Source organism: Hylobates moloch, unplaced genomic scaffold, assembly GCF_009828535.3.
Source record: "Hylobates moloch isolate HMO894 unplaced genomic scaffold, HMol_V3 SCAFFOLD_3, whole genome shotgun sequence".
NCBI classification, from domain to species: domain Eukaryota; kingdom Metazoa; phylum Chordata; class Mammalia; order Primates; family Hylobatidae; genus Hylobates; species Hylobates moloch.
Window position 1 is genome coordinate 13,591,099 of NW_026652278.1, and position 21,015 is coordinate 13,612,113.

Below are 21,015 nucleotides of genomic sequence, written 5' to 3' on the forward strand. Positions count from 1 at the left end.
GAAATGTACCCGGCGCTCAGTGAGGGTGATGACATGAGCTGGCGCTTGCCCCGGGCACCCTCAGTCCTGTTGTTGGATCATCTGTTTGGGGGCTTCTGGCCCAGAGAAACTTTGTCCTCTGGGGCAGTCGCCTTCCAGTGATTGCCTCGGCATAGTGGACATGGGCAAGGGGGCAGCTTGTTTCTTGTTGGACAATCTTTTCTAAGGTATCCTTGCAAACCACACTGATAACAAGCCGTACCAGGTGATTGGCCTGCTCCATTTTCTGTCCTTTCTGAACCACCAAGGTTTGTTTGTTTGAGGGCCATGACTAAGGCTGCAGTGTTTCTCTGATCTCGCTTTTCCTTTTTGGCCTGTTCCTCTTGGTCCCTAGTATAGAACACCGAGGTTGCCAGGTTTAATACTACCTCCAGATTTTGTTCAGGGACCAGGGCTCGGTTTTGGAGCTTTCTGCTGATATCTGCGGCTGATTGGTTAATAAACTTATCTTTTAGGATCAATTGACCCTCGAGTGAGTCGGGTGACAGGGGAGTATATTTTCTTAAGGCCTCCCATAGCCACTCGAGGAAGGCAGAATGATTTTCTTCCTTTCCCTGAGTTATGGTGGACATCATTGAATAATTCATGGGCTTTTTCCTAATTCTCCTTAGTCCTTCCAGAATACAGGTCAACAGATGTTTGTGACTTCAGTCCCTGTGATCTGAGTTGAGGTCCCAGTGGGGATCCATACTGGGGACAGCTTGCTGATCGGTAGGGAATTTGTCCCTTTCCAGGTATCTCCAAACTCTCAGGCTGCAGCTAAAGCCACATTCTTTTCATTAAAGGCCAGGGTTTGATCTAACAATAGCATGATATCTCTCCAAGTGAGATCGAAGGTTTGCCCTAGACCCTGTAGGACATCTATATACCTATCAGGATTATCTGAAAACTTTCCCAGGTCTGCCTTGATCTGCTTTAAATCAGAGAGGGAGAAGGTGACATGTACCCGGGTTGGGCCAAACTTCCCTCCCCCTACAGCTTGAAGGAGACATAACCAATAGTCCAGGGTGTTTTGTGGTCCCTTGGAGATTTCTTTGCTTGTTTCCTTCTGGGTGGGGGAGATTAGAGGAGGCTTATCGGGGAGCTATAGGGAGGCTAGGATATGGGGTAAGCTGAGAGGTCCTCTTGTGGAATGTAAATTGCAAGCTTTGCATAGTTGTGGATTCTCCTTCAATGAAAAGAAAGCTTGGACATAAGGTATTTCACTCCATTTGCCTTTCCTGTTACAGAAAAGGATAGTATTGTAATTTATACTTCCCTCAGGTGGCCATTTTTCCCCATCAGAGAGAGAACATTGGGGCCAGGCCATAGTGCAGAAGAAAATGAGCCACTTCTTTTTCAGGGTTTGCAGGTCAAATTGGTCCCAGTGGCTTAGGATGCATTTCAAGGGTGAGGCTGTTGGTGCCTGAGTGTTTCCCATCTGAAAGAAAAAACCACCCTCAGTTTTGGTTTGTTTGTTTTCCTCCTCTTGCCCAAGAACCTGCAATGGTCCCTGGACCCTGCTGATCAGAATAGTTGTGCTCACTGACGCAGTAGAAACCCATCTTGCCCAAGAACCCGCAACGGTCCCTGGACCCTGCTGATCAGAACAGACGCAGATCAGATCACCGACGCAGCAGCAGAAACCTGAATTTTCCTCTTAGACCACAAAGAGGACCAAGGAAGGTTGGATTTAGTGGCCCTTACCAATGCATTCTTGAAAATTAGAGTCCTAAGCGTTCTCCTGTTAGTATTGGGAACTTACCCCTGTCCTATAAAGGTGTTATGCCCCAAAACTGAAGTGGAGGGCCATACCCTGAGGAAGGGAAGGGATCTCCAGGGTTGGAAGAGTGACTTTTGTCCTCACTTCTCATTATATGAATAGGAAGGATATCATTTCTGAGGCTCCCCATATCCTAGCTTCAGGAATAGCCTTTGTTAGGCCTGCTTGTTTGAGGATGGATCCTAAAAGGATAGTTGCTCTCCTCACCTGATGGGGCTTTGGGCAAAAATTGTGTCTGTTTGGTGAGCCCAGGTGCCTAAGGAAGGGAACAGAGTCCTGAAGTTTATACTAGAAATCATTCTTATAGGAGAAACTAGAAAAGCACCAGAAACAGGGAGTGGTTTTTAGAAGCAGGACTAGCCTCGGAGAAGAGAGGCAAGAGGAAGTTTGTCTGACAGGCGTTAGGACCCAGGAGGCAACGGTCAGGGTACATAGGATAGATGAGCAAGTCTCACTTGGGCGACGTGACTTTGAGAGTTCCGCTCATGGCTACAGGGTCAACCAACTTTTTGTTGGGACCCTGGAGCTGAATGGCTTTCCTGTCTGTCAACCCTTGGTTCAGCCCAGAAGTACAGGAAAAGTGGAAGCTGGTTCCAGGCAAAACAACGCTCCCAATTCCAAAGAGTTGGGGGTTGTTAGAGAGCCCTTTCCCAGAAAGCCTGACACCCATTTCTTTAGTCCAGCAGCCATGCTAGTTTAACTGGCCAACAGGTGCCCAGTATTTAGCCCCCAAATTCTAAGGAAAAATAAGAAAGAATAGCAAGCAAAAGGGGTCCGATGTTACTCACTGCTTGGCGATAGTCCCTTCGTAGTCACCAAGATTTGTCTGGAGTTGGTTCCTTCCGGTGGGTTCTTGGTCTCGCTGACTTCAAGAATGAAGCTGCAGACCTTTATGGTGTTACAGCTCTTAAAGGTGGCATGGACCCAAAGAGTGAGCAGCAGCAAAATTTATTGTGAAGAGCAAAAGAACAAAGCTTCCACAGTGTGGAAGGGGACCCAAGCGGGTTGCCACTGCTGGCTAGGGGTAGCCAGCTTTTATGCACTTATTTGTCCCTGCCTATGTCCTGCTGATTGCTCCATTTTACAGAGCACTGATTGGTCCATTTTACAGAGCACCGATTAGTCCATTTTACAGAATGCTGATTGGTGCATTTACAATCCTTTAGCTAGACACAGAGTGTTGATTGGTGTATTTTTACACAGTGCTGATTGGTGCAGTAAAAGATTTACATCTTCAAGTAGCAGAGGAAGGGTTTATAATTCCAAGCTTTCTAAAGTAACTTCTGCAAGGTATAGTAGGGGACAGTAAGCTACTTTAACAAAAAGACCTAAAAATGCAATGACTCAAACAAGATAGAAGCTCAGCCCTCACTCACATAAGAGTACATGTTGGTGACCAGCTTTCTGTCCTCAGCATAGGGCTGCCAAGGCTGCTCTAGTTGTTGCCATCCAAGTTAGCAGGAATGGTCAAAGCAGTTGAGGGACAAATATTTCATCTTAACAAGTGGGGCAGAAGTTGCATCCTTTCTGTTCACATTCCATTGATGAGAACTTCCACAAAAGGCATGTCTAGGTGCACAAAGAGCTGGTAAATACAGTCCCCACCTGGTAACCACATTCTAACTACATATAACTGTGGACAAAGAAGATTTGGTGGGCAAATGACAATTGCCACCACAGTCTGCCCCTCTGGCTAGCAAATTCCCACCCTTCCCAGACATAGAACATATGTCTATGTCCCTTTCCAAGGTAGGCAACCACCTATATCCAACTTAAAAGTCCAGGACCTTTGAGTGTAGCTCAGCCCTTTTGACTGTGTCCAAATGTGGCTCTTTATAGTCTAGTGAACCATGGCTTTAAGATGCCCAAGAGCCAATAGTGAAGCAAGAACAATGTAACTTCCATCAAGCCCCCACTGGAAAAAAGGAGAAATGGAAAACACAGCAATCACTTTCATAGAAATGATTGAATCCTGATAGGCATGAATTGGAAATGCTCCCTGCTCTGAGAGTGGAAAATTATCATGGTTTGTCCAGCTGCCTCTGGTATGTTAATAACTCCCTGGCCCCCTGGAAATAACTCCTCAGTCTACAGTTCTCTGAGGCACTGGCTTTGCCCTCTGGGAGTACTATGGTTTAGGTGTTTGTCCCCTCCAAATCTCATGTTGAAATGTGATTCCCAATATTGGAGGTGGAGCCTGGTGGGAGGTGTTTGGGTCGGGGGCTCAGATCCCTCATGGATGTCTTGCACTTTGGTGCTGTCCTCACAATAATGAGTTTTCATTCTACACTCAGGCAAGATCCAGTCATTTAAAAGAGTATGGCTGTAATTTGAGCACTTTGGGAGGCTGAGGCGGGTGGATCACGAGGTCAGGAGATCACAACCATCATGGCTAACACGATGAAACCCCGTCTCTACTAAAAATACAAAAACATTAGCCAGGCATAGTGGTGGGTGCCTGTAGTCCCAGCTACTCGGGAGGCTGAGGCAGAAGAATGGCATGAACCCGGGAGGCGGAGCTTGCGGTGAGCCGAGATCGCCTGCTGCACTCCAGCCTGGGCAACAGAGCAAGACTGTCTCAAAAAATAAAAATAAAAAATAAAATAAAGGAGTATGGTACCTGCACCCCTCTCTCTCTTGCTTTTACTTTTGCAGTGTGATGCACCTGCCCCCTCTTCACCTTCTGCCATGATTGTGAGCTTCTTTTTTTCTTCTTCTTTTTTTTTTTTTTTTTTTTTGAGACAGAGTCTTGCTCTGTTGCCCAGGCTGGAGTGCAGTGGCGCCGTCTCAGCTCACTGCAAGCTCCACCTCTGGGCTTCACGCCATTCTCCTGCCTCATCCTCCCAAGTAGCTGGGACTACAGGTGCCCGCCACCACGCCCGGCTAATTTTTTTTTGTATTTTTAGTAGAGATGGGGTTTCACCGTGTTAGGCAAGATGGTCTGGATCTCCTGACCTTGTGATCCGCCTGCCTCAGCCTCCTGAAGTGCTAGGATTACAGGCGTGAGCCACCGCACCCGGCCAATTGTGAGCTTCCTGAGGCCCTCAACAGAAGCAGATGCCAGCACCATGCTTCCTGTACAGCCTGCAGAACCATGAGCCAATTAAACCTCTTTTCTTCATAAATGACCCAACCTCAGGTATTTATAGCGACACAAAAAGCAGACTAACACAGGGAGATGTCTCCTGATCCATGATCTTCCTTGGCCATATCTAAAGTGGCATTAGGGGGTCAGGTGCAGTGGTTCATGCCTGTAATCTCAGTACTTTGGGAGGTCGAGACAGGAGGATCACTTGAGCCCAGGCGTTCAAGACCAGCCTGGGCAACATGGCAAGACCCTGTCTCTACTCAAAGAAAATAAAATAAGATAACCAGGCATGGTAGTGCATGCCTGTGGTCCCAGATACTGTGGAGACTGAAGCAGGAGGATCACTTGGGCCCAGGAGGTTGAAGCTGCTGTGAGCTGTGATTGCACCACTGCACTCCAGCCTGGATGACAGAGTGAGACCCTGTCTCAAAAAGAAATTTTTTTAAGTGGCATCAGGGCCAGGCATGGTGACTCACACCTGTAATCCAACACTTTGGGAAGCCAAGGTGAACAGATGATTTGAGGTCAGGAGTTCAAGACCAGCCTGGCCAACATGGTGAAACCCCATCTCTACTAAAAATACAAAAATTAGCTAGGTGTGGTGGCGCATACCTGTAGTCCCAGCTACTCATGGCTGAGGCAGGAGAATCGCTTGAACCTGGGAGGCAGAGGTTGCAGTGAGCTGAGATCATGCCACTGCACTCCAGCCTGGGCGACAGAGCAAGACTCCATCTCAAAAAAAAAAAAAAAAAAAAAAAGTGGCATCAGGAAGCATGTCTGTCTCTCTTTGGCAGTCCATTTCTTGCTGGTAAAAGTTTGAGGCCTAAGACTTGCTTTTGAGGCCTGTACAAGTTCCTAGCTTTTTTCTTTTTTTCTTCCTTTTTTTCTGAAACAGGATCTTGCTCTGTCACCCAGGCTGCAGCACAGTGGCGTGATCACAGCTCACTGCAGCCTCAACCTCCCAGACCCAAGTGATCCTTTCACCTCCGCCTCCTGAGTAGCTGGACCACAGGCCTGTGCCACCATGCCTGGCTCATTTATTTTATTTTAATTTTTGTAGAGATAAGATCTCCCTATGTTGGACAGTTGCTGGCTTTTTCAGGCCCTGCTCCTGGTATTATATTTCCAGTCAGTTCCGAATTCTTTACTTCCTTATCTGATTCAAGCTCATTTTTCAGCCTAACTGGGGGTTAACTTGAAGTGATTTGAAATAGGCTCCAGTAGGAGAGGACCATCCTTGATTTGAACTTTGCTGTAAGGCTGGATTCTTCTGATTACCCAAGAAGTCTCAAAGGACCCTTGAAAATAGTTTTCAGCAAAAATTTTACCTCCTGTGATTTGAATATTGAATTGATTGGCATTCCCAGTCCTGTAAAGTTCTAACATCTCTTGTGCTGTCCAATCTGGTCGCCTCTAGCCACCCGTGTCTAGTGAGCACTAGAAATATGACTATCTGAAGTGAGAAGTGCTATAAGTATAAAATACGTAACAGAATTTCAAAGACTTCAGGAAACAAAGTAAAATACCTTATTAATAATATTTGTATTGATTCTTTTTTCAAATTGTATTATTTTTGACATGCTGGGTTAAATATACTACTAAAACTAATTTATGGCTGGGCATGGTGGCTCATGCCTGTAATCCCAACACTTTGGGAGGCCAAGACGGGCGAATCACCCCGCTTCTGCTAAAAATACAAAAATTAGCCAGGCATGGTAGCACGTGCCTGTAATCCCAGCTACTCAGGAGGCTGAGGCAGGAGAATCGCTTGAACCCAGGAGGTGGAGGTTGCAGTGAGCTAAGATCACACCACTGCATTCCAGCCTGGGCAATGGAGTGAGACTCCATCTCAAAAAATAAAAAAATTAAAAATAATTTACCTATTTATTTTTACTTTTTAAAGTATGACTGCTGACAACTTTTAAATTACATACATGGCTTGCACAATATTTCTAAGAGAACTGCATATACAAACAGACAATGGTCAGATTATATTTAATTTTTATTTTTTTAGACAGGGTCTCAGTCTGTCACCCAAGCTGAAGTGCAGCAGCACAATTACGGCTCACTGCAGCCTCAACCTCCTGGGTTCAAGTGATCCTCCCACCTCACCCCCAAGTAGCTGGGACTACAGGCACACACCAACTAATTTTTGTATTATTGTTAGAGATGAGGTTTCACCACATTGCCCAGGCTGGTTTCGAACTCCTGGGTTCAAGCAATTCGCCCACCTTGGACTCCCAAAGTGCTGGGATTACAGGCATGAGCCACTGTGCCCAGCAGTCAGACTATAGTTAACAATAAAACTCTGACCCACAACCTCTGCAGCAATTAGACCAGAAACATTGTGACTTGGTCAATGAGTGCCATCTTCCCTATTTTTTGCCTACCCCCAAAAAACAGAAACAGTTCAGGAATCCCCCCTACCTTTTTGTGTTCTAAGACAGGGTTAATTACAAAGGACCACTCTGCTCTTGCATATTCCAACATAAGACCTGCCTCCACCCTTCCACAATGATTCCTTTGTTTTTATAAAGCCCCAAATATTAACCCTCCTGTTTGACATGTTCATGAATGAATGCCCTCCCGCTTGCAACAGCGTGAATCAAATCATCCCCTTATTTTTCTGGAGCATTCTGCTTTCATGTATCACCACCCACTATCTGACCACGAAATTATTCCCAGAGCCACATTATTTTCTGTTTGTTACGATAGCACCTCACTTCTGATACCAATTTCTGAACTAATAAGAGCAAATGCTGGCAGCTGTATAAAGAGACCTCAGACTGCAATGTTCACATAAAAATCCAAGGTGTCTTTAAGCAGGTCATTCTAGTCATCACCCTCCTATGCATCAGGAAGGAGGGAAAAACATACAAGGCCAAATCTTCTTCCCTAAAAAATGGAAGTTGGGCTGGGCACAATGGCTCACATCTGTAATCCCAGCACTTTGGGAGGCCATGGCAGGAGAATTGCTTGAGACCGGGAGTTCGAGACCAGTCTGGGCAACATAAGATGCTGTTGCTATAAAAAAATAAATAGACGTGGAAGTTGCAAACATCTCAGTCACTCAGAGTTCATTGGTAAGAACTTAATCACACAGCCTTATCTGGCTGCAAAGAAGTCTGGGAAACGTGGTTCCTTGCTGGGAAACCAACCTCAGCTACATCTCTATAGCTGAGAAATGCAGTTCTTCACTGGGCAACCTATCTGTAACTATGGAAGAAGAGGAGAACAGATTTTTTTTTGAGGCCTCAATAAAAAGAAGAAAGAGGAAAAAAAGATAATCTTTAAGGTAATGGTGGTAGAAGATCCTAGGAAGACGATTTTGGACCAGAAGTAAAAGGCAGCAAGTCCAGATTGGAATAGGTCAAAAGACTCTGGAAAAGAGGTCCAAGAAAATGAAGTAGTGTGTCTAAATATCTGATATGTCTAAATATCTAGAGATGATATTTAGGCAGTTTATAGAAAGTAGGCATTATTCATTTGGCAACTATTCATTGAGCATCTATTATAAATCAGGTACTATTCTACGTGCTGGGAAACAAAACAGCATACAAATACCAAAATCATTGCTTCAAGGATCTTACAACCTAGTGGAAAATCTAGTTGGGATTGCATTTTTGATAAGTACACAGAAAACTAGCAAATGTTTACCCCATTTACCCCAACCAGGAGGCAACTACTTTCACCTCTTTCAGCTGCTTCTTTCAGTATTGCTGTATTTCTAAATTAACATGATTCCATTGCTACTTGTGAGTTTTCCTTTTTTCCTCCATTGCATTATCTGTTAATTTTTCAGATGAAAGGTTAGGATTTTGCTCTTTTTTATCTTCTTGGTCATCATCACATATGTGAGTCCTTCACATCCCCTCAGCCTTCCAATATAGTTAACTATAAAGTTGGTTAGATCAATGTTCAAATTTTAACTTTATTATGACTATGTAAACACTTAATAGCAAGTCATATACTAAATTGTAACTATTTTAGTTTTCCTGTACAAGTTTTTGTTTTTGTAGTCTTAAAGCTTACAAAATCTTTCCCCCACAATTTTCACCTAGCTTACTGTTATTTATCTTTCAAATTCTAGTGTAAGTGTCACATTTTCAGAGAAGCCCTGAAGCATCCTTTTCTCCTACCCCACAACTCTTCCCCATTCTCTTGTTTTAGAACGTTTTGTGCTGCCATAACATTGCCACAAACTGGGTAATTTATAAAGAAAATTTATTTGCTGGGCGCGGTGGCTCACTTCTGTAATCCCAGCACTTTGGGAGGCTGAGGCAGGCGGATCACCTGGGGTTAGGAGTTTGAGACCAGCCTAACCAACATGGAGAAACCCCGTCTCTACTGAAAACACAAAATTAGCCGGCCATGGTGGCACATGCCTGTAACCCCAGCTACTCGGAGGGTGAGGCAGGAGAATCGCTTGAACCTGGGAGGCAGAGGTTGCGGTGAGCCAAGATCGCGCCATTGCACTCCAGCCTGGGCAACAAGAGCCGAACTCTGTCTCAAAAATATATATAATAATAATAAATAAATAAATTTATTTCTCACAGTTCTGGAGGCTGGGAAGTTCAATATCAAGCTGCTGGCATCTGACAAGGGCTTTCTGGCGGCATCATAAGGCAAAGGGAAAGAGGGTGAGAGAAGGTGAAAAAGAGCATAAGCAAGAGCACACGTGTGTGTGTGTCTGTGTGTGTGTGTGTGTGCGCGTGCCTGCACACACGTGCGGAAGAAAGAGCCAAACTCACTTTTGTAACCAGCCCACTCCTGCAATAGTGACATTAATCCCTTCATAAGGGCCCTGCCCCTTAAAGGTCCTACCTCTCAACACTGTTGCATTGGGGATTAAGTTTCCAACACCCAAACTCTGGGGCACACATTCAACCCTTAGCATTCCCTCACTAGAACATATACACATCTGTTTATTCCTCTTACAAATATTCACCTATTCTTGCCTAGCACCTCTTATGAGTAATTATTTAGTAATAAATCTACTAGACTGTGTGTTCCATGAGGGCAGAGATGGAATCTCTTTTTTCACCCCGTATTTCCAGTGCTCTCTCAGTAATTTTTTTTGGTTTTTTTTGTTTGTTTGTTTTTGAGACGTAGTCTCACTCTGTCGCCCAGGCTGGAGTGCAGTGGCACGATCTCAGCTCAATGCAACCTCCGCCCCCGGGGTTCCAGCGATTCTCCCGCCTCAGCCTCCCAAGTAGCTGGGACTACCGGCACGTGCCAGCACGCCCAGCTAATTTTTTGTATTTTTTTTTAGTAGAGACGGGGTTTCACCATGTTAGCCAGGATGGTCTTGATCTCCTGACCTCGTGATACGCCTGCCTCGGCCTCCTAAAGTGCTGGGATTACAGGCGTGAGCCACCGCGCCTGGCTGCTCTCAGTAATTTTTTATAGACAGAGTTACTTAATGCCCTCCATAAAAATACAGGCTCGCGGTCAGGGCAGAAGTGTGGTTACTGATAGTGGGAAAAAAGAAATCTTGCCATAGAAACAGACCTTCATGAACCCTCCCCTGGCCTTTTACATTTTCATAACTACTTATCATTATTATTGTCATTGTTACTATTTTTAGAAATGGAGTGTTCCTCTGTCTCCCAGGCTGGAGTGCAGTGGCACGATCATAGTTCACTGTAACCTTGAACTCTTGGGCTCAAGTGATCCTCCCACCTCAGTCTCCCAAATATCTGAGACTACAAGTGCACACCACCTCCCCCAGCTCCATATCTACTTAGTATCAAAACGTCTTGCCACAGAAAAATCAGAGGGTTAAATTATTTGCATTATAAAATAATTACATTTCAGAAGGATCACAGTGTCTCCTTAAGTAAAATCCGGCAATTTTTTTTTTATAAGTCACTAAATACTCTACCAAGGAAGAAACCAAAAGAAGTTTTCACAGAGATGGGATTCACGACTTGCTACCCCAAAATATGGCACCTTGGCATATTAAATATTTTAAGCTGAAGGAATTTGAGAAATAGCACATGCAGGAAAGGCTCCCTGGCCTTCCCCTGAAGCAGATTATAAGACCCTGACATGAGAGCTGTCCTCCCTCTTCCTGGAGAACAGGAGCATCCTATCTTAAAGATGAAGGGACACAGGAAGGAATCTAACACACAGGCCTTGCTAAATTTCCCCTAGTTTGCTGGACTTAGCTCACAGCCTTTGTCCTATCACATTCTTCCATGACTCTCTTATCAAACCTAGCATAAAAATACTTGGTTTTAACTGCTTCTTTGGATCTTAATTTCCTTATGAAGGCTCCCATTTCTTGTAAAACGTATATGAAATAAAGTGCATGCTTTTATCTTGTTAATCTATCTTTTGTTACAGGGGGTCCAACATAGAATCTAGAAGGGTAGATGGAAAAGATATTTTTCCTCCCTTACACTAGCCACTGCTGAATTGGTATCAAGCTGCAATTTAGATAAAGTAAATTTGAATTTACAATGATTTAAGAGCAGACATTTCCATATCATATATTTAATTTGCCTGTTACTGGCCATGAAGCGAAAATATGGGATCTCCCCATTTGATGCCAGGGTCTTGGCAACCCTGTCTCCTAAATGAATGAATGGAATGGTGGTAATGACCTGGATTTGAAACTCAAGTTTTCTCAACTTACCTAAACTCACAAGAACCAGATGTACAATTTAGTGCGTCAATTAATTACCTTATGCTAAGAAATACAAACTATTCGTTTTTGCCCTGAAGTAAACCAGAATGTCACCCCAAAATGTGCCACTTTGGCATAAGGATTATTTTCATATTATTAATTTTAGTATTATTATCTTGGTAACTGAAAAGTAGATCCAGACAGTCCCCAACTTAACGATGGTTTGACAAGATTTTTTTACGATGGTATGAAAGCAACACCCATTCAGTAGAAACCATACTTCAATTACCCACACATTCTGTTTTTAAATTTCAGTACAGTATTCAATAAATTGCATGAGATATTCAACATTTTATTATAAAACGGGCTTTGTGTTAGATGCTTTTGGCCCAACTGTAGGCTAATGTAAGTGTTCTGAGCATGTTTGCGGTAGCCTACTGATGTTTGATAGGTTCCGTGTATTAAACACATTTTCAACTAACAATATTTTATTTTTTTGAGACGGAGTCTCGCTCTGTCACCAGGCCGGAGTGCAGTGGCATGATCTCGCCTCACTGCAACCTCCTCCTCCCCAGTTCAAGTGATTCTCCTGCCTCAGCCTCCAGAGTAGCTGGGACTACGGGCGTGTGCCACCAGGCCCACCTAATTTTTGTATTTTTAGTAGAGATAGGGTTTCACCATGTTGGCCAGGATGGTCTCCATTTCTTGACTTCGTGATCCGCCCGCCTTGGCCTCCCAAGGTGTTGGGATTACAGGGGTGAGCCACCGCGCCGGGCCTCAACTAATGATATTTTCAATTTACAACGGGTTTATTGGGATGTAACTCCATCCTAAGTAGATTAAGTAGAGGAGCATCTGTACAAAACAAGCTCCCTACCCTTCCACTATGTACCTAAAAGCAGGACATAAATTTTCAAAGGTGTCCCACCTCCTCTTTCTACCAGGAACAAAAATTAATCACCAGAGACAACTTTAGACCGTATCAGCCAGCGATGGCGCTAGAAGAACCTACATAATACACTTTACTCACTACCTGTAACTACCATTAGTTTCTCCTATCTCTACCTTCCCACTCTGATGTTTTTGGAAACCTCAAACTGCTTCCGTCATTTCTCCACAAAGTTATTCTTGTAAATGCTACGTAATCCCCCATTCTAAGCCACCTCTTCGAGTTACTCTTCCTTGAGTTTTGCCCATATAAGATGTACATGTTACTAAATTTTTCTTTTGCCAATCCGTGCTTTGTGATAAGGGCCCCAGTGGAGAACCTAGAAAGGTAGAAGGATTTTCCCCCTCCCTACAGCCCCAAGGAGGGCTTGAGACACGGGTTCCGTTCTTTTCCTTCAGCTCCTCACTTTGTAGATTCCATTCAGGTCATTCCCCTTCCGTCACCATGCCCTTTCTTCATTGAGTAGATATATCTGATGGGCCTGGGGTTTTCTTAGGTACATTCCAGGCCCAGGGGAAACACACAGTTTCATTCTTTCTTTTTTATCGGACATCCTCCTGAACCAGAAGAGGTTCAGAGCGACTCCCACAGTTTCACTCTTGAACTTGGGTATTTTCCAAATTGCCTCAGCAAAAGGCTGCTGTAGTCGGTCTTCGTAGCTTCCTTCTCCAGGGTCTCCTAGCGGCGCGCAGTGCAGGCGCCTCGCCCCGCTCCCTGATGGCGGCTGCCAGCTTCCAGACAGAGGCCGACCCGGTGTTCGCAGCCAGGGCGCAGGCCGGGCCGGCGCGTTTAGAGCGCCCGCCCCTCGGTAAGGAACCGTCCCTGAGCCACAGGGCCTGACGCGACTGCAGAAGGAGCGTGGGGTCCTCCGAGGTTCCCCTTCTCTAAATGTGCACCTTCCTCAGGGAGACCTTGTGCAGCTAAGGGAAAAGTCACCACTCAGGGTTTCAGGCCGGGGGCCCAAATAAAAGAGCTGCCATCAGCAAAAACAAAAAAAAAGGCACTAAGAGTAGGTGGGTGCATTCCCAAGGCGGTTTCGCCCACTAATTTTGCCCAGAGATGACTCTGAGGTTTCTGAGCTTATGCTTTTCAGCTGTTGTGCTAAGACTCGCTTTGCCCTCTTATAAGCCCACTGTGGGAGCTCCCGCTACACGCCGGCACAGGAACGCGTCGCCGGGCCCCGCGCTGCGCAGCCTCCAGAGGCGCTGCGTGCCCTTCCTTTTGCCCGTGTCCAAGATGGTGGCGCCGCCGCCGCCCCGCCTCCTCGCCGCGCAGAGCCGCGCAGAGTCGCGCCGCGCGCTCCCGCCGCCCCTCCCCGCGCGAGCTCCACCCAGGTCGCAGGCAGCGCGGTCGGCGGCGGCTATTTCCCGCCATTGTGCGAAGTGAAGGCTAGGGACCCGTACGCGCCCGCCTGACCGTCGCCAGCAGCTCCTCGGCGGCCCCACCGCAGCCGCCGCTCCCTGAGGCGCGGGAGGCCCGCGCCCCGCCGCTCGCTGTGCGTGGGAGGGCGCGAGCGAACGCGGGCGAGGAGCGGCCGAGCCGCTGAAGAGGAGCTGGGCGCCGGCCGCCCGGCCGCGCTCGGCCCGAGGATCGCCTCCGCTCGGTCCACGCCGGCCCTGGCCCCTGGCGAGATGCCGTGTGGGGAGGATTGGCTCAGCCACCCGCTGGGAATTGTGCAAGGATTCTTCGGTGAGTGGCGGCGCCGGGGGGCGGGCCGGGCGGGCAGCCGAGTTTGCCGGGCCCCGGGGCAGGGCCCCGCCGCGCGGCCCCCACGCGGTACCATCTCGAGGGCTCGCGCGGCCCGAGACGGGGCCCCGGGGCCTGCACCGGCCCTAGCTGGGACAGCCTGTCCCCCGGTCGCAGCAGGCAGGGGCAGGAGCCGGGCCGCAGGTACCTCCCACCTGCCCGAGTCGCAGCTCGGGAGCCGCCAAGGTGAAGTCGTGGGGCGCGGGCAGTGATTGACGGCCTCGCTCCCAGCCTGTGGTAGGGCCAGGGCCCCGGCCCCGGGCGCAGCAAACTCGGGGAGGTCCTCGAACCCTGGGAAGGGCCCGCAGAGCCGCGGGGAGGGAAAACCACTTTGCCTGTGGGAAGCCCACAGGATATTTCAAAACTTCCGGTGCGTCGGGGAGTGCTCGCTTGCACAGAAGTTGGTTCTAACTCATGTGCTACCCTCATTCTCTCAGAGATAAGATTTAACGTTCATAGCTTAGTTTTCCTGTTGGGATGACTTTAGAACCCATCTAGTCTGGATCTGCTTCTGTGCCAGAGCCAGCAAGAAATATTGAGCTACTTGAATTTGTACACAGGGCTGAGAATGCTGCAGGCGAGCTTAGTAAATTTTGGTTGCGATTGCTGTTGCTACTTTACTGCGAAGAGTATACGAAGAAAAATTTATATTTGTTGTCGTTAACTGGGCATTCTGACAACCGTTGCATTCCCCAGCGTCTTTTTGCACGTAATGAGTGGTGGAGTCAGATCCAGCTAGAAATCACTGTAGATGGCAACACCTGACTTGTCTGGAGTTAACTTAGAGTTGTAGAGCAGCCTTAGCTCATTGAAAAAAACATCTTGGGGTACTAGGAAGAAAAGGCAGTAGGAAGCTAAATCATCCTCAGCAGCCAAAATCGACGGCAAACAATATATGGTATTTCTTATAGGAGGGCCTCTAGTGCTCACTCAGAATAGTCCTTGTTAATTTACCTGTAATTCTAATTAGTTACTTGGCTTCCCAGGCTGTAACTAAAGGCATTACATTAGAAGAAAGCCTGGATAGACGTCTGAACTTAGCCAGTGAACACTGACAGCCTGATGAAGAAATTTAAAACTACCTTCATACTTAAAAAAAAAAAAAAAACTTCACTATATAGCAGTCAAGGGTGCTTTGAGGAAGGGGCATGTATTTCTGCACTAAATCCTAGTAATTTATGTTCATAAGAATTCTAGAACTGATAATCGATGCTCAACATAATGGCCCCAAAATGTCAGTGAAGATTCAATTGTAGCATTGGTTTAAGAGGGTGCAGATACTTTTTAGGAAAAATCCCTCCAAAGTAAAAAGGTTTGGTGCTTAAAGGGTTAAATTTCAGTTACTAATATTAGAAAGTTTATTTATTAGAAATACCCCATACTCTGATTTTGCCGGATAAATGAGATGATTTCATATTTGATAGAGATTTGAATGTATTTGTGTCAAATGTTGTCTTCTAAATGTATGATCCTAAGGGACACATCTCATCATAGTACAGGAAGGATGTAACTTAGATATAAAATAATAGCTTTAGAGTATTTTATAAATTATGTGGATTGTTGTGGGAACCTGAGAAGTTTGTTGATGTGTTTCTCTCCAGAATGTCTTGTTCCCATGTACATTGTGTCTTATAGAAAAGTCATAATGTGTTTGTAGAAGCTGTTGCTATGCTTTCCTATCACTGTGATTGTATTGCATATCTTTATCATAACAGCATTACAAGTATGTTTGATAACTTATAGGCACCTTTTGGTTTAGTAGGAAATTGTTTTCCCCCCAGATAGGTAATGCATATGCGTTGTACAACAAGAAATTCAGTAACATATAGCAGAAAAGGAAAGATCTTTGAAGATCCTTCATCTTCAGGATAACCACTGGTTCGTGGTTGTGTAGTTTATTTTCTCTGCATATATTTAGACAGTTTTTTAAACTGAAAAATTAAGTTTTGTTGTGTATTTTATTTTGAAATATGCATTTTTTTTTTTTGGTTTTTTTTTTTTGAGACAGTCTCGCACTGTCGCCCAGGCTGGAGTGCAGTAGCGCGATCTCGGCTCACTGCAACCTCCGCCTCCTGGGTTGAAGCGATTCTCCTGCCTCAGCCTCCAGAGTAGCTGGGACTATAGGTGCGCGCCACCACATCCGGCTAATTTTTGTATTTTTAGTAGAAACGGGGTTTCACAAATGTTGGCCAGGATGGTCTCGATCTCTTGACCTCGTGATCCGCCTGCCTCGGCCTCTCAAAGTGCTGTGATTACAGGCGTGAGCCACTGCGTCCAGCAGCCTGAATTTTTCCCTTTCTTACTGTCCTTGTCATATAGTGTTGTATAAACTTATTAATCCTGTCATATATTTTAAGTTAGGTGTCACAATAATCTAGAGTGTGCTGTCCAGGGCAGTAGCCATGTGTGGCTATTTAAATGTAAATTAATTAAAATTACACAAAATTAAAAATTCAGCTCCTCGGTGTTACCACATTTCAAGTGCTCAGTAGCTACATGTGGATAGGGGCTATTGTATTAGCACAGATCTAGCATATTCCTAACATCAGGAAGTTCTATGTACAGCACTGATCTAGAGGACACCACTTTTTAGTATGTCATGCTAGTTTTTTTGGATAACCAGCTACTCACTGACTCTCTTTCAGGATCTGAATTTGGTCACTGTATCTTATCCGTTCTAGGGGTTTTTTTGTTTGTTTTTTGTTTTTTTGAGATGGAGTTTCGTTCTTGTCACCCAGGCTGGAGTGCAACAGTGTGATCTCGGCTCACTGCAACCTCCGCCTCCCAGGTTCAAGCAATTCTGCCTCAGCCTCCGGAGTAGCTGGGATTACAAGTGCCTGCCACCATGCCCAGCTGATCTTTTTTTTTTTTTTTTTTTTGAGACTGAGTCTTGCTCTGTCACCCAGGCTAGGGCACAGTGTTACAATCTTGGCTTACTGCAGCCTCAGCCTCCTGGGTTCAAGCGATTCTTCTGCCTCAGCCCCCCGAGTAGCTGGGATTACAGGTGCATGCCACCACGCCCAGCTAATTTTTGTATTTTTAGTAAAGACAGGGTTTCACCACGTTGGCCAGGCTGGTCTTGAACTCCTGACCTAGTGATCCTCCCACCTTGGCCTCCCGAAGTGCTGGGATTATAGGCATGAGCCCCGTGCCCAGCCGCTAATTTTTGTATTTTTAGTAGAGACAGGATTTCACCATGTTAGCAAGGCTGGTCTGGAACAGGTGATCTGCGTGCCTTGGCCTCCCAAAGTGCTGGGATTACAGGCGTGAGCCACCGCGCCCGGCCCAGACCCTCATCTCCAGTGCTACTGTCATAATTAAGGCCATCGTAGTCTCTTTCCTGGACGCTGGAACAGCCCTCTAACTGGTTTCTTGCCTCCAGTCTTGCTTCTCTTCACCTGCCATACTGGAACCAAGTCCTTCAGTGACTTCTTGTTACCCTTACTATCTGATCCAGGCCTTTTAAAGTGGTTTATGAGGCCCTTGTTGGCCCCACCCTTGCGTTGCACTGAGACTTCATCACTGCATGCCCCCACCTCATACTCCATCCCAGCCGCACTGAACCTTTTTTCAGTTCTTTGATTTTGAACCTGTGTCTAGGCCTTTTGCATCTGCTATTTCTTGTGCCTGATTCCCTCTCCCATCCCATGTCTACTTTTCTGGCTAAGTCTTACTTTTCCTTTGGGAACCTAAGTTAGGTACCAAAGTAGGGTACCCCTGCTCCATGTTACTTCAGGATCCTATTATATATGTCTTTGAAAAATAGTGTGTAAAGCGCATTGTTTAAATTTCTTGTTTCAGAAGTTCCTTTGCTGGATTTTGACCCCGTGAATTCAGGGCCTCTGTATCTGCGTTATTCACCACTGTATCCTCATTTCTTAGAATTTGCCTTGTACGTTGAAAGTGCTCAGTGGACACTTGTTGATCAAAAGCAGTGGAAAGACTGATTAATCAGAAATGTTGTTAATGGAAATGGCTAGTGAGATCACAAATCTCAAAATTTTTCTTTTCTTTTTTTTTGGAGTTAGAGTCTTGCTCTGTTGCCCAGGCTGGAGTGCAGTGGCGTGATCTCGGCTCACTGCGACCTCCGCCTTCTGGGTTCAAGCCATTCTCATGCTTCAGCCTCTCGAGTAGCTGGGATTACAAGCGTGCACCACCATGCCCGGCTAATTTTTGTATTTTTAATAGAGACAGGGTTTTGCCATGTTGGCTAGGCTGGTCTTGAGCTCCTGGCCTCAAGTGATCTGCCCCCACTTGGCCTCCCAGAATGCTGAGATTTCAGGCGTGAGCTGCTGCGCCCAGCCTCTTTAGCTGTTTTCCCTTCAATTATTGGTTAGACCAAGATCATTATTCTGGTTATATTTAAGGTTGTTTGGTTGTATCTAACAGAACTAGACTAGCTCATGCAAAAAAGATCAGGGTTGGGTGAAGAGGGGCAGAGCAGACTATTTTATCACTAGCATTTTAGAGAATTTAAAGCAATAATAAAATGAACTAAAAGTTAGTTGGTCTGCTTTTTATTATCACCATGAATCTAAACAAACAATCTATGCCCTTATTGTCTGTACCCAGCTTGGACCTCTCCTACCACTCTGTCCTTGGTAGGCCACTGAAAAAAGTTAATTTATATTAAGGCTATAAAACCCAAGAGCAGGGGAAGTGGTTGGGTATTCGAAGAGACTGAGTGGAATCAGGAACTGGAAAGCTAGCAGGAATCCAGGCAACTCAGTATTTCTTCTCTTGGGCTACATTCATCTCTGCACACTTTCTCTTTCTCTACTCGACGTCTCCCAAATTTACTTGTTCTCAGTTCCAACCCACACTAGCTAGCATCTTTATTTTCAGGCATAGAAAATCTGATTGGCACAACATGGAGTCAGGAATCCATTCACTCAGGGATCAGTCATCTGTGGCCATGGCACAGAGTTAGGTAGGACAATCGTGACTATTATCCACACCTCAACATTGGGGGCGTTCTCAGAGAAGAAGAATAGCTCCCGCAGCCATGGCAGATGGCATACGTAGGAGTTTTGAAGTTATAATAACTTACACATGGTTTTAAAAAAATCAACATTATGGTATGAACTGAGTGAAAATATGTGCTCCCTCCATTGAAGTAACCACTTTTTTTTTTTTTTTTTTTTGAGATCGAGTCTTGCTGTGTCGCCCAGGCTGGATTGCAGTGGCGCGATTTCGGCTCACTGCAACCTACCCCTCCCAGGTTCAAGCGATTCTCCTACCTCAGCCTCCTGAGTAGCTGGGACTACAGGCGCCCACCACCACACCTGGCTAATTTTTGTAGAGACGAGGCTTCACCATGTTGGCCAGGATGGTCTCGACCTCCTCTGCCCTCGTGATCCACCACCCTCGGCCTCCCAAAGTGCTGGGATTACAGGCATGAGCCACCGCCCTGCCTGAAGTAACCACTTTTAACTGTTTTCGCTTTTAGAGGTTTTTTTTTTTTGAGACAGAGTCTCGCTCTGTCGCCCAGGCTAGAGTGCAGTGGCACCATCTCGGCTCACTGCAATCTCCACCTCCCAGGTTCAAGCAGTTCTACTGCCTCAGCCTCCTAAGTAGCTGGGACTACAGGCGCCTGCCACCACACCCGGCTAACTTTTTGTATTTTCGTAGAGATGGTGTTTCACCATGTTGCTCAGGCTGGTCCAAAAAATTTTTTTTTCTTTGAAATAAAATTCACATAACAAAATTTAACATTTTAAAATGTGCAATTGAATGTTTTTTTACTGTATTCATAATGATGTTGTGCAACCATCACCACCACTATCTTTTTCTCTTTTTTTTTTTTTTTTTTTGAGATGGAGTCTCACTCTGTTGCCCAGGCTGGAATGCAGTGGTGCAATCTTGGCTCACTGCAACCTCTGCTTACCGGGTTCAAGCGATTCTCTCGCCTCAGCCTCCCAAGTAGCTGGGATTACAGGCATGCACCACCATTCCTGGCTAATTTTTGTATTTTTAGTAGAGACGGAGTTTTACCATGTTGGTCAGGCTGCTCTTGAACTCCTGATCTCAGGTGATCCACACGCCTTAGCCTCCCAAAGTGTTGGGATTACAGGCATGAGCCACCACGCCCGGCCACCCCTATCATTTTCATCACTCCAAAAAGAAACCCCATACCTTTAGTAGTCTCTCCCATTTCTTCTGTCTTCCATCTCTGGCAGCAACTATACTTCTGCCCATGGATTTACCTATTCTGGATGTTTCGTGTAGATGGAATTATACAACATGTGGCCTTTGGGGTCTGGCTTCTTTGCATTTACCATGATATTTTCATGGTTCATCCATGTCATAGTATGAATCAGTACTGCATTCCCTTTTTTTTTTTTTTTTAAGAGACAGAGCCTAGCTCTGTCGTCCAGGCTGGAATGCTCTGTGGCAAGATCATGGCTTACGGCAGCCTTGAACTTCCAGTCTCAAGTGATCCTGCAGCCTCAGCTTCCTGAGTAGCTGGGACTACAGGCATGTATTGCCTGTATTACCACACCCAGCTAATTTTTAAATCATTTTTTGTAGATTTGGGGTCTCATTATGTTGCCCAGGCTGCACTCAAACTCCTGGCCTCAAGTGACCCTCCTGCCTCGGCCTCCCAAAGTGCTGGGATTACAGATGTGAGCCACTGTACCCAGTCTGCATTCCTTTTTATGACTGAAAATAACATTCCATTGTATGTCTTTACTGCATTTTGTTTATCCATATATTTGCTGATGGACACTTGGGTTATTTCCTGGCTGTTATAAATAGTGCTGCTATAAACATGTACAAGTTTTTGTGTGAATGTAAGC

General features: G+C 45.7%; 1 protein-coding gene across 3 annotated transcripts in view; it reads left to right on the forward strand.

Annotated features, from left to right (window-relative positions):
* MCMBP (minichromosome maintenance complex binding protein) overlaps window positions 1-21,015 on the forward strand; it is a 63,482-nt gene that overhangs the window by 4,674 nt on the left and 37,793 nt on the right. Inside the window, exon 1 of one of the 3 annotated variants that reach the window (XM_032176355.2) lies at window positions 13,803-14,158. The exons of 1 other annotated variant lie outside the window; for it this stretch is intronic. In XM_032176355.2, the coding sequence (XP_032032246.1) occupies window positions 14,101-14,158 (58 nt within the window). In that variant the 5' untranslated portion in view covers window positions 13,803-14,100. Of the gene's footprint in view, window positions 1-13,802; window positions 14,159-21,015 lie in introns of those variants that run through there. One more of the 3 variants, XM_032176356.2, reaches the window with a different exon arrangement.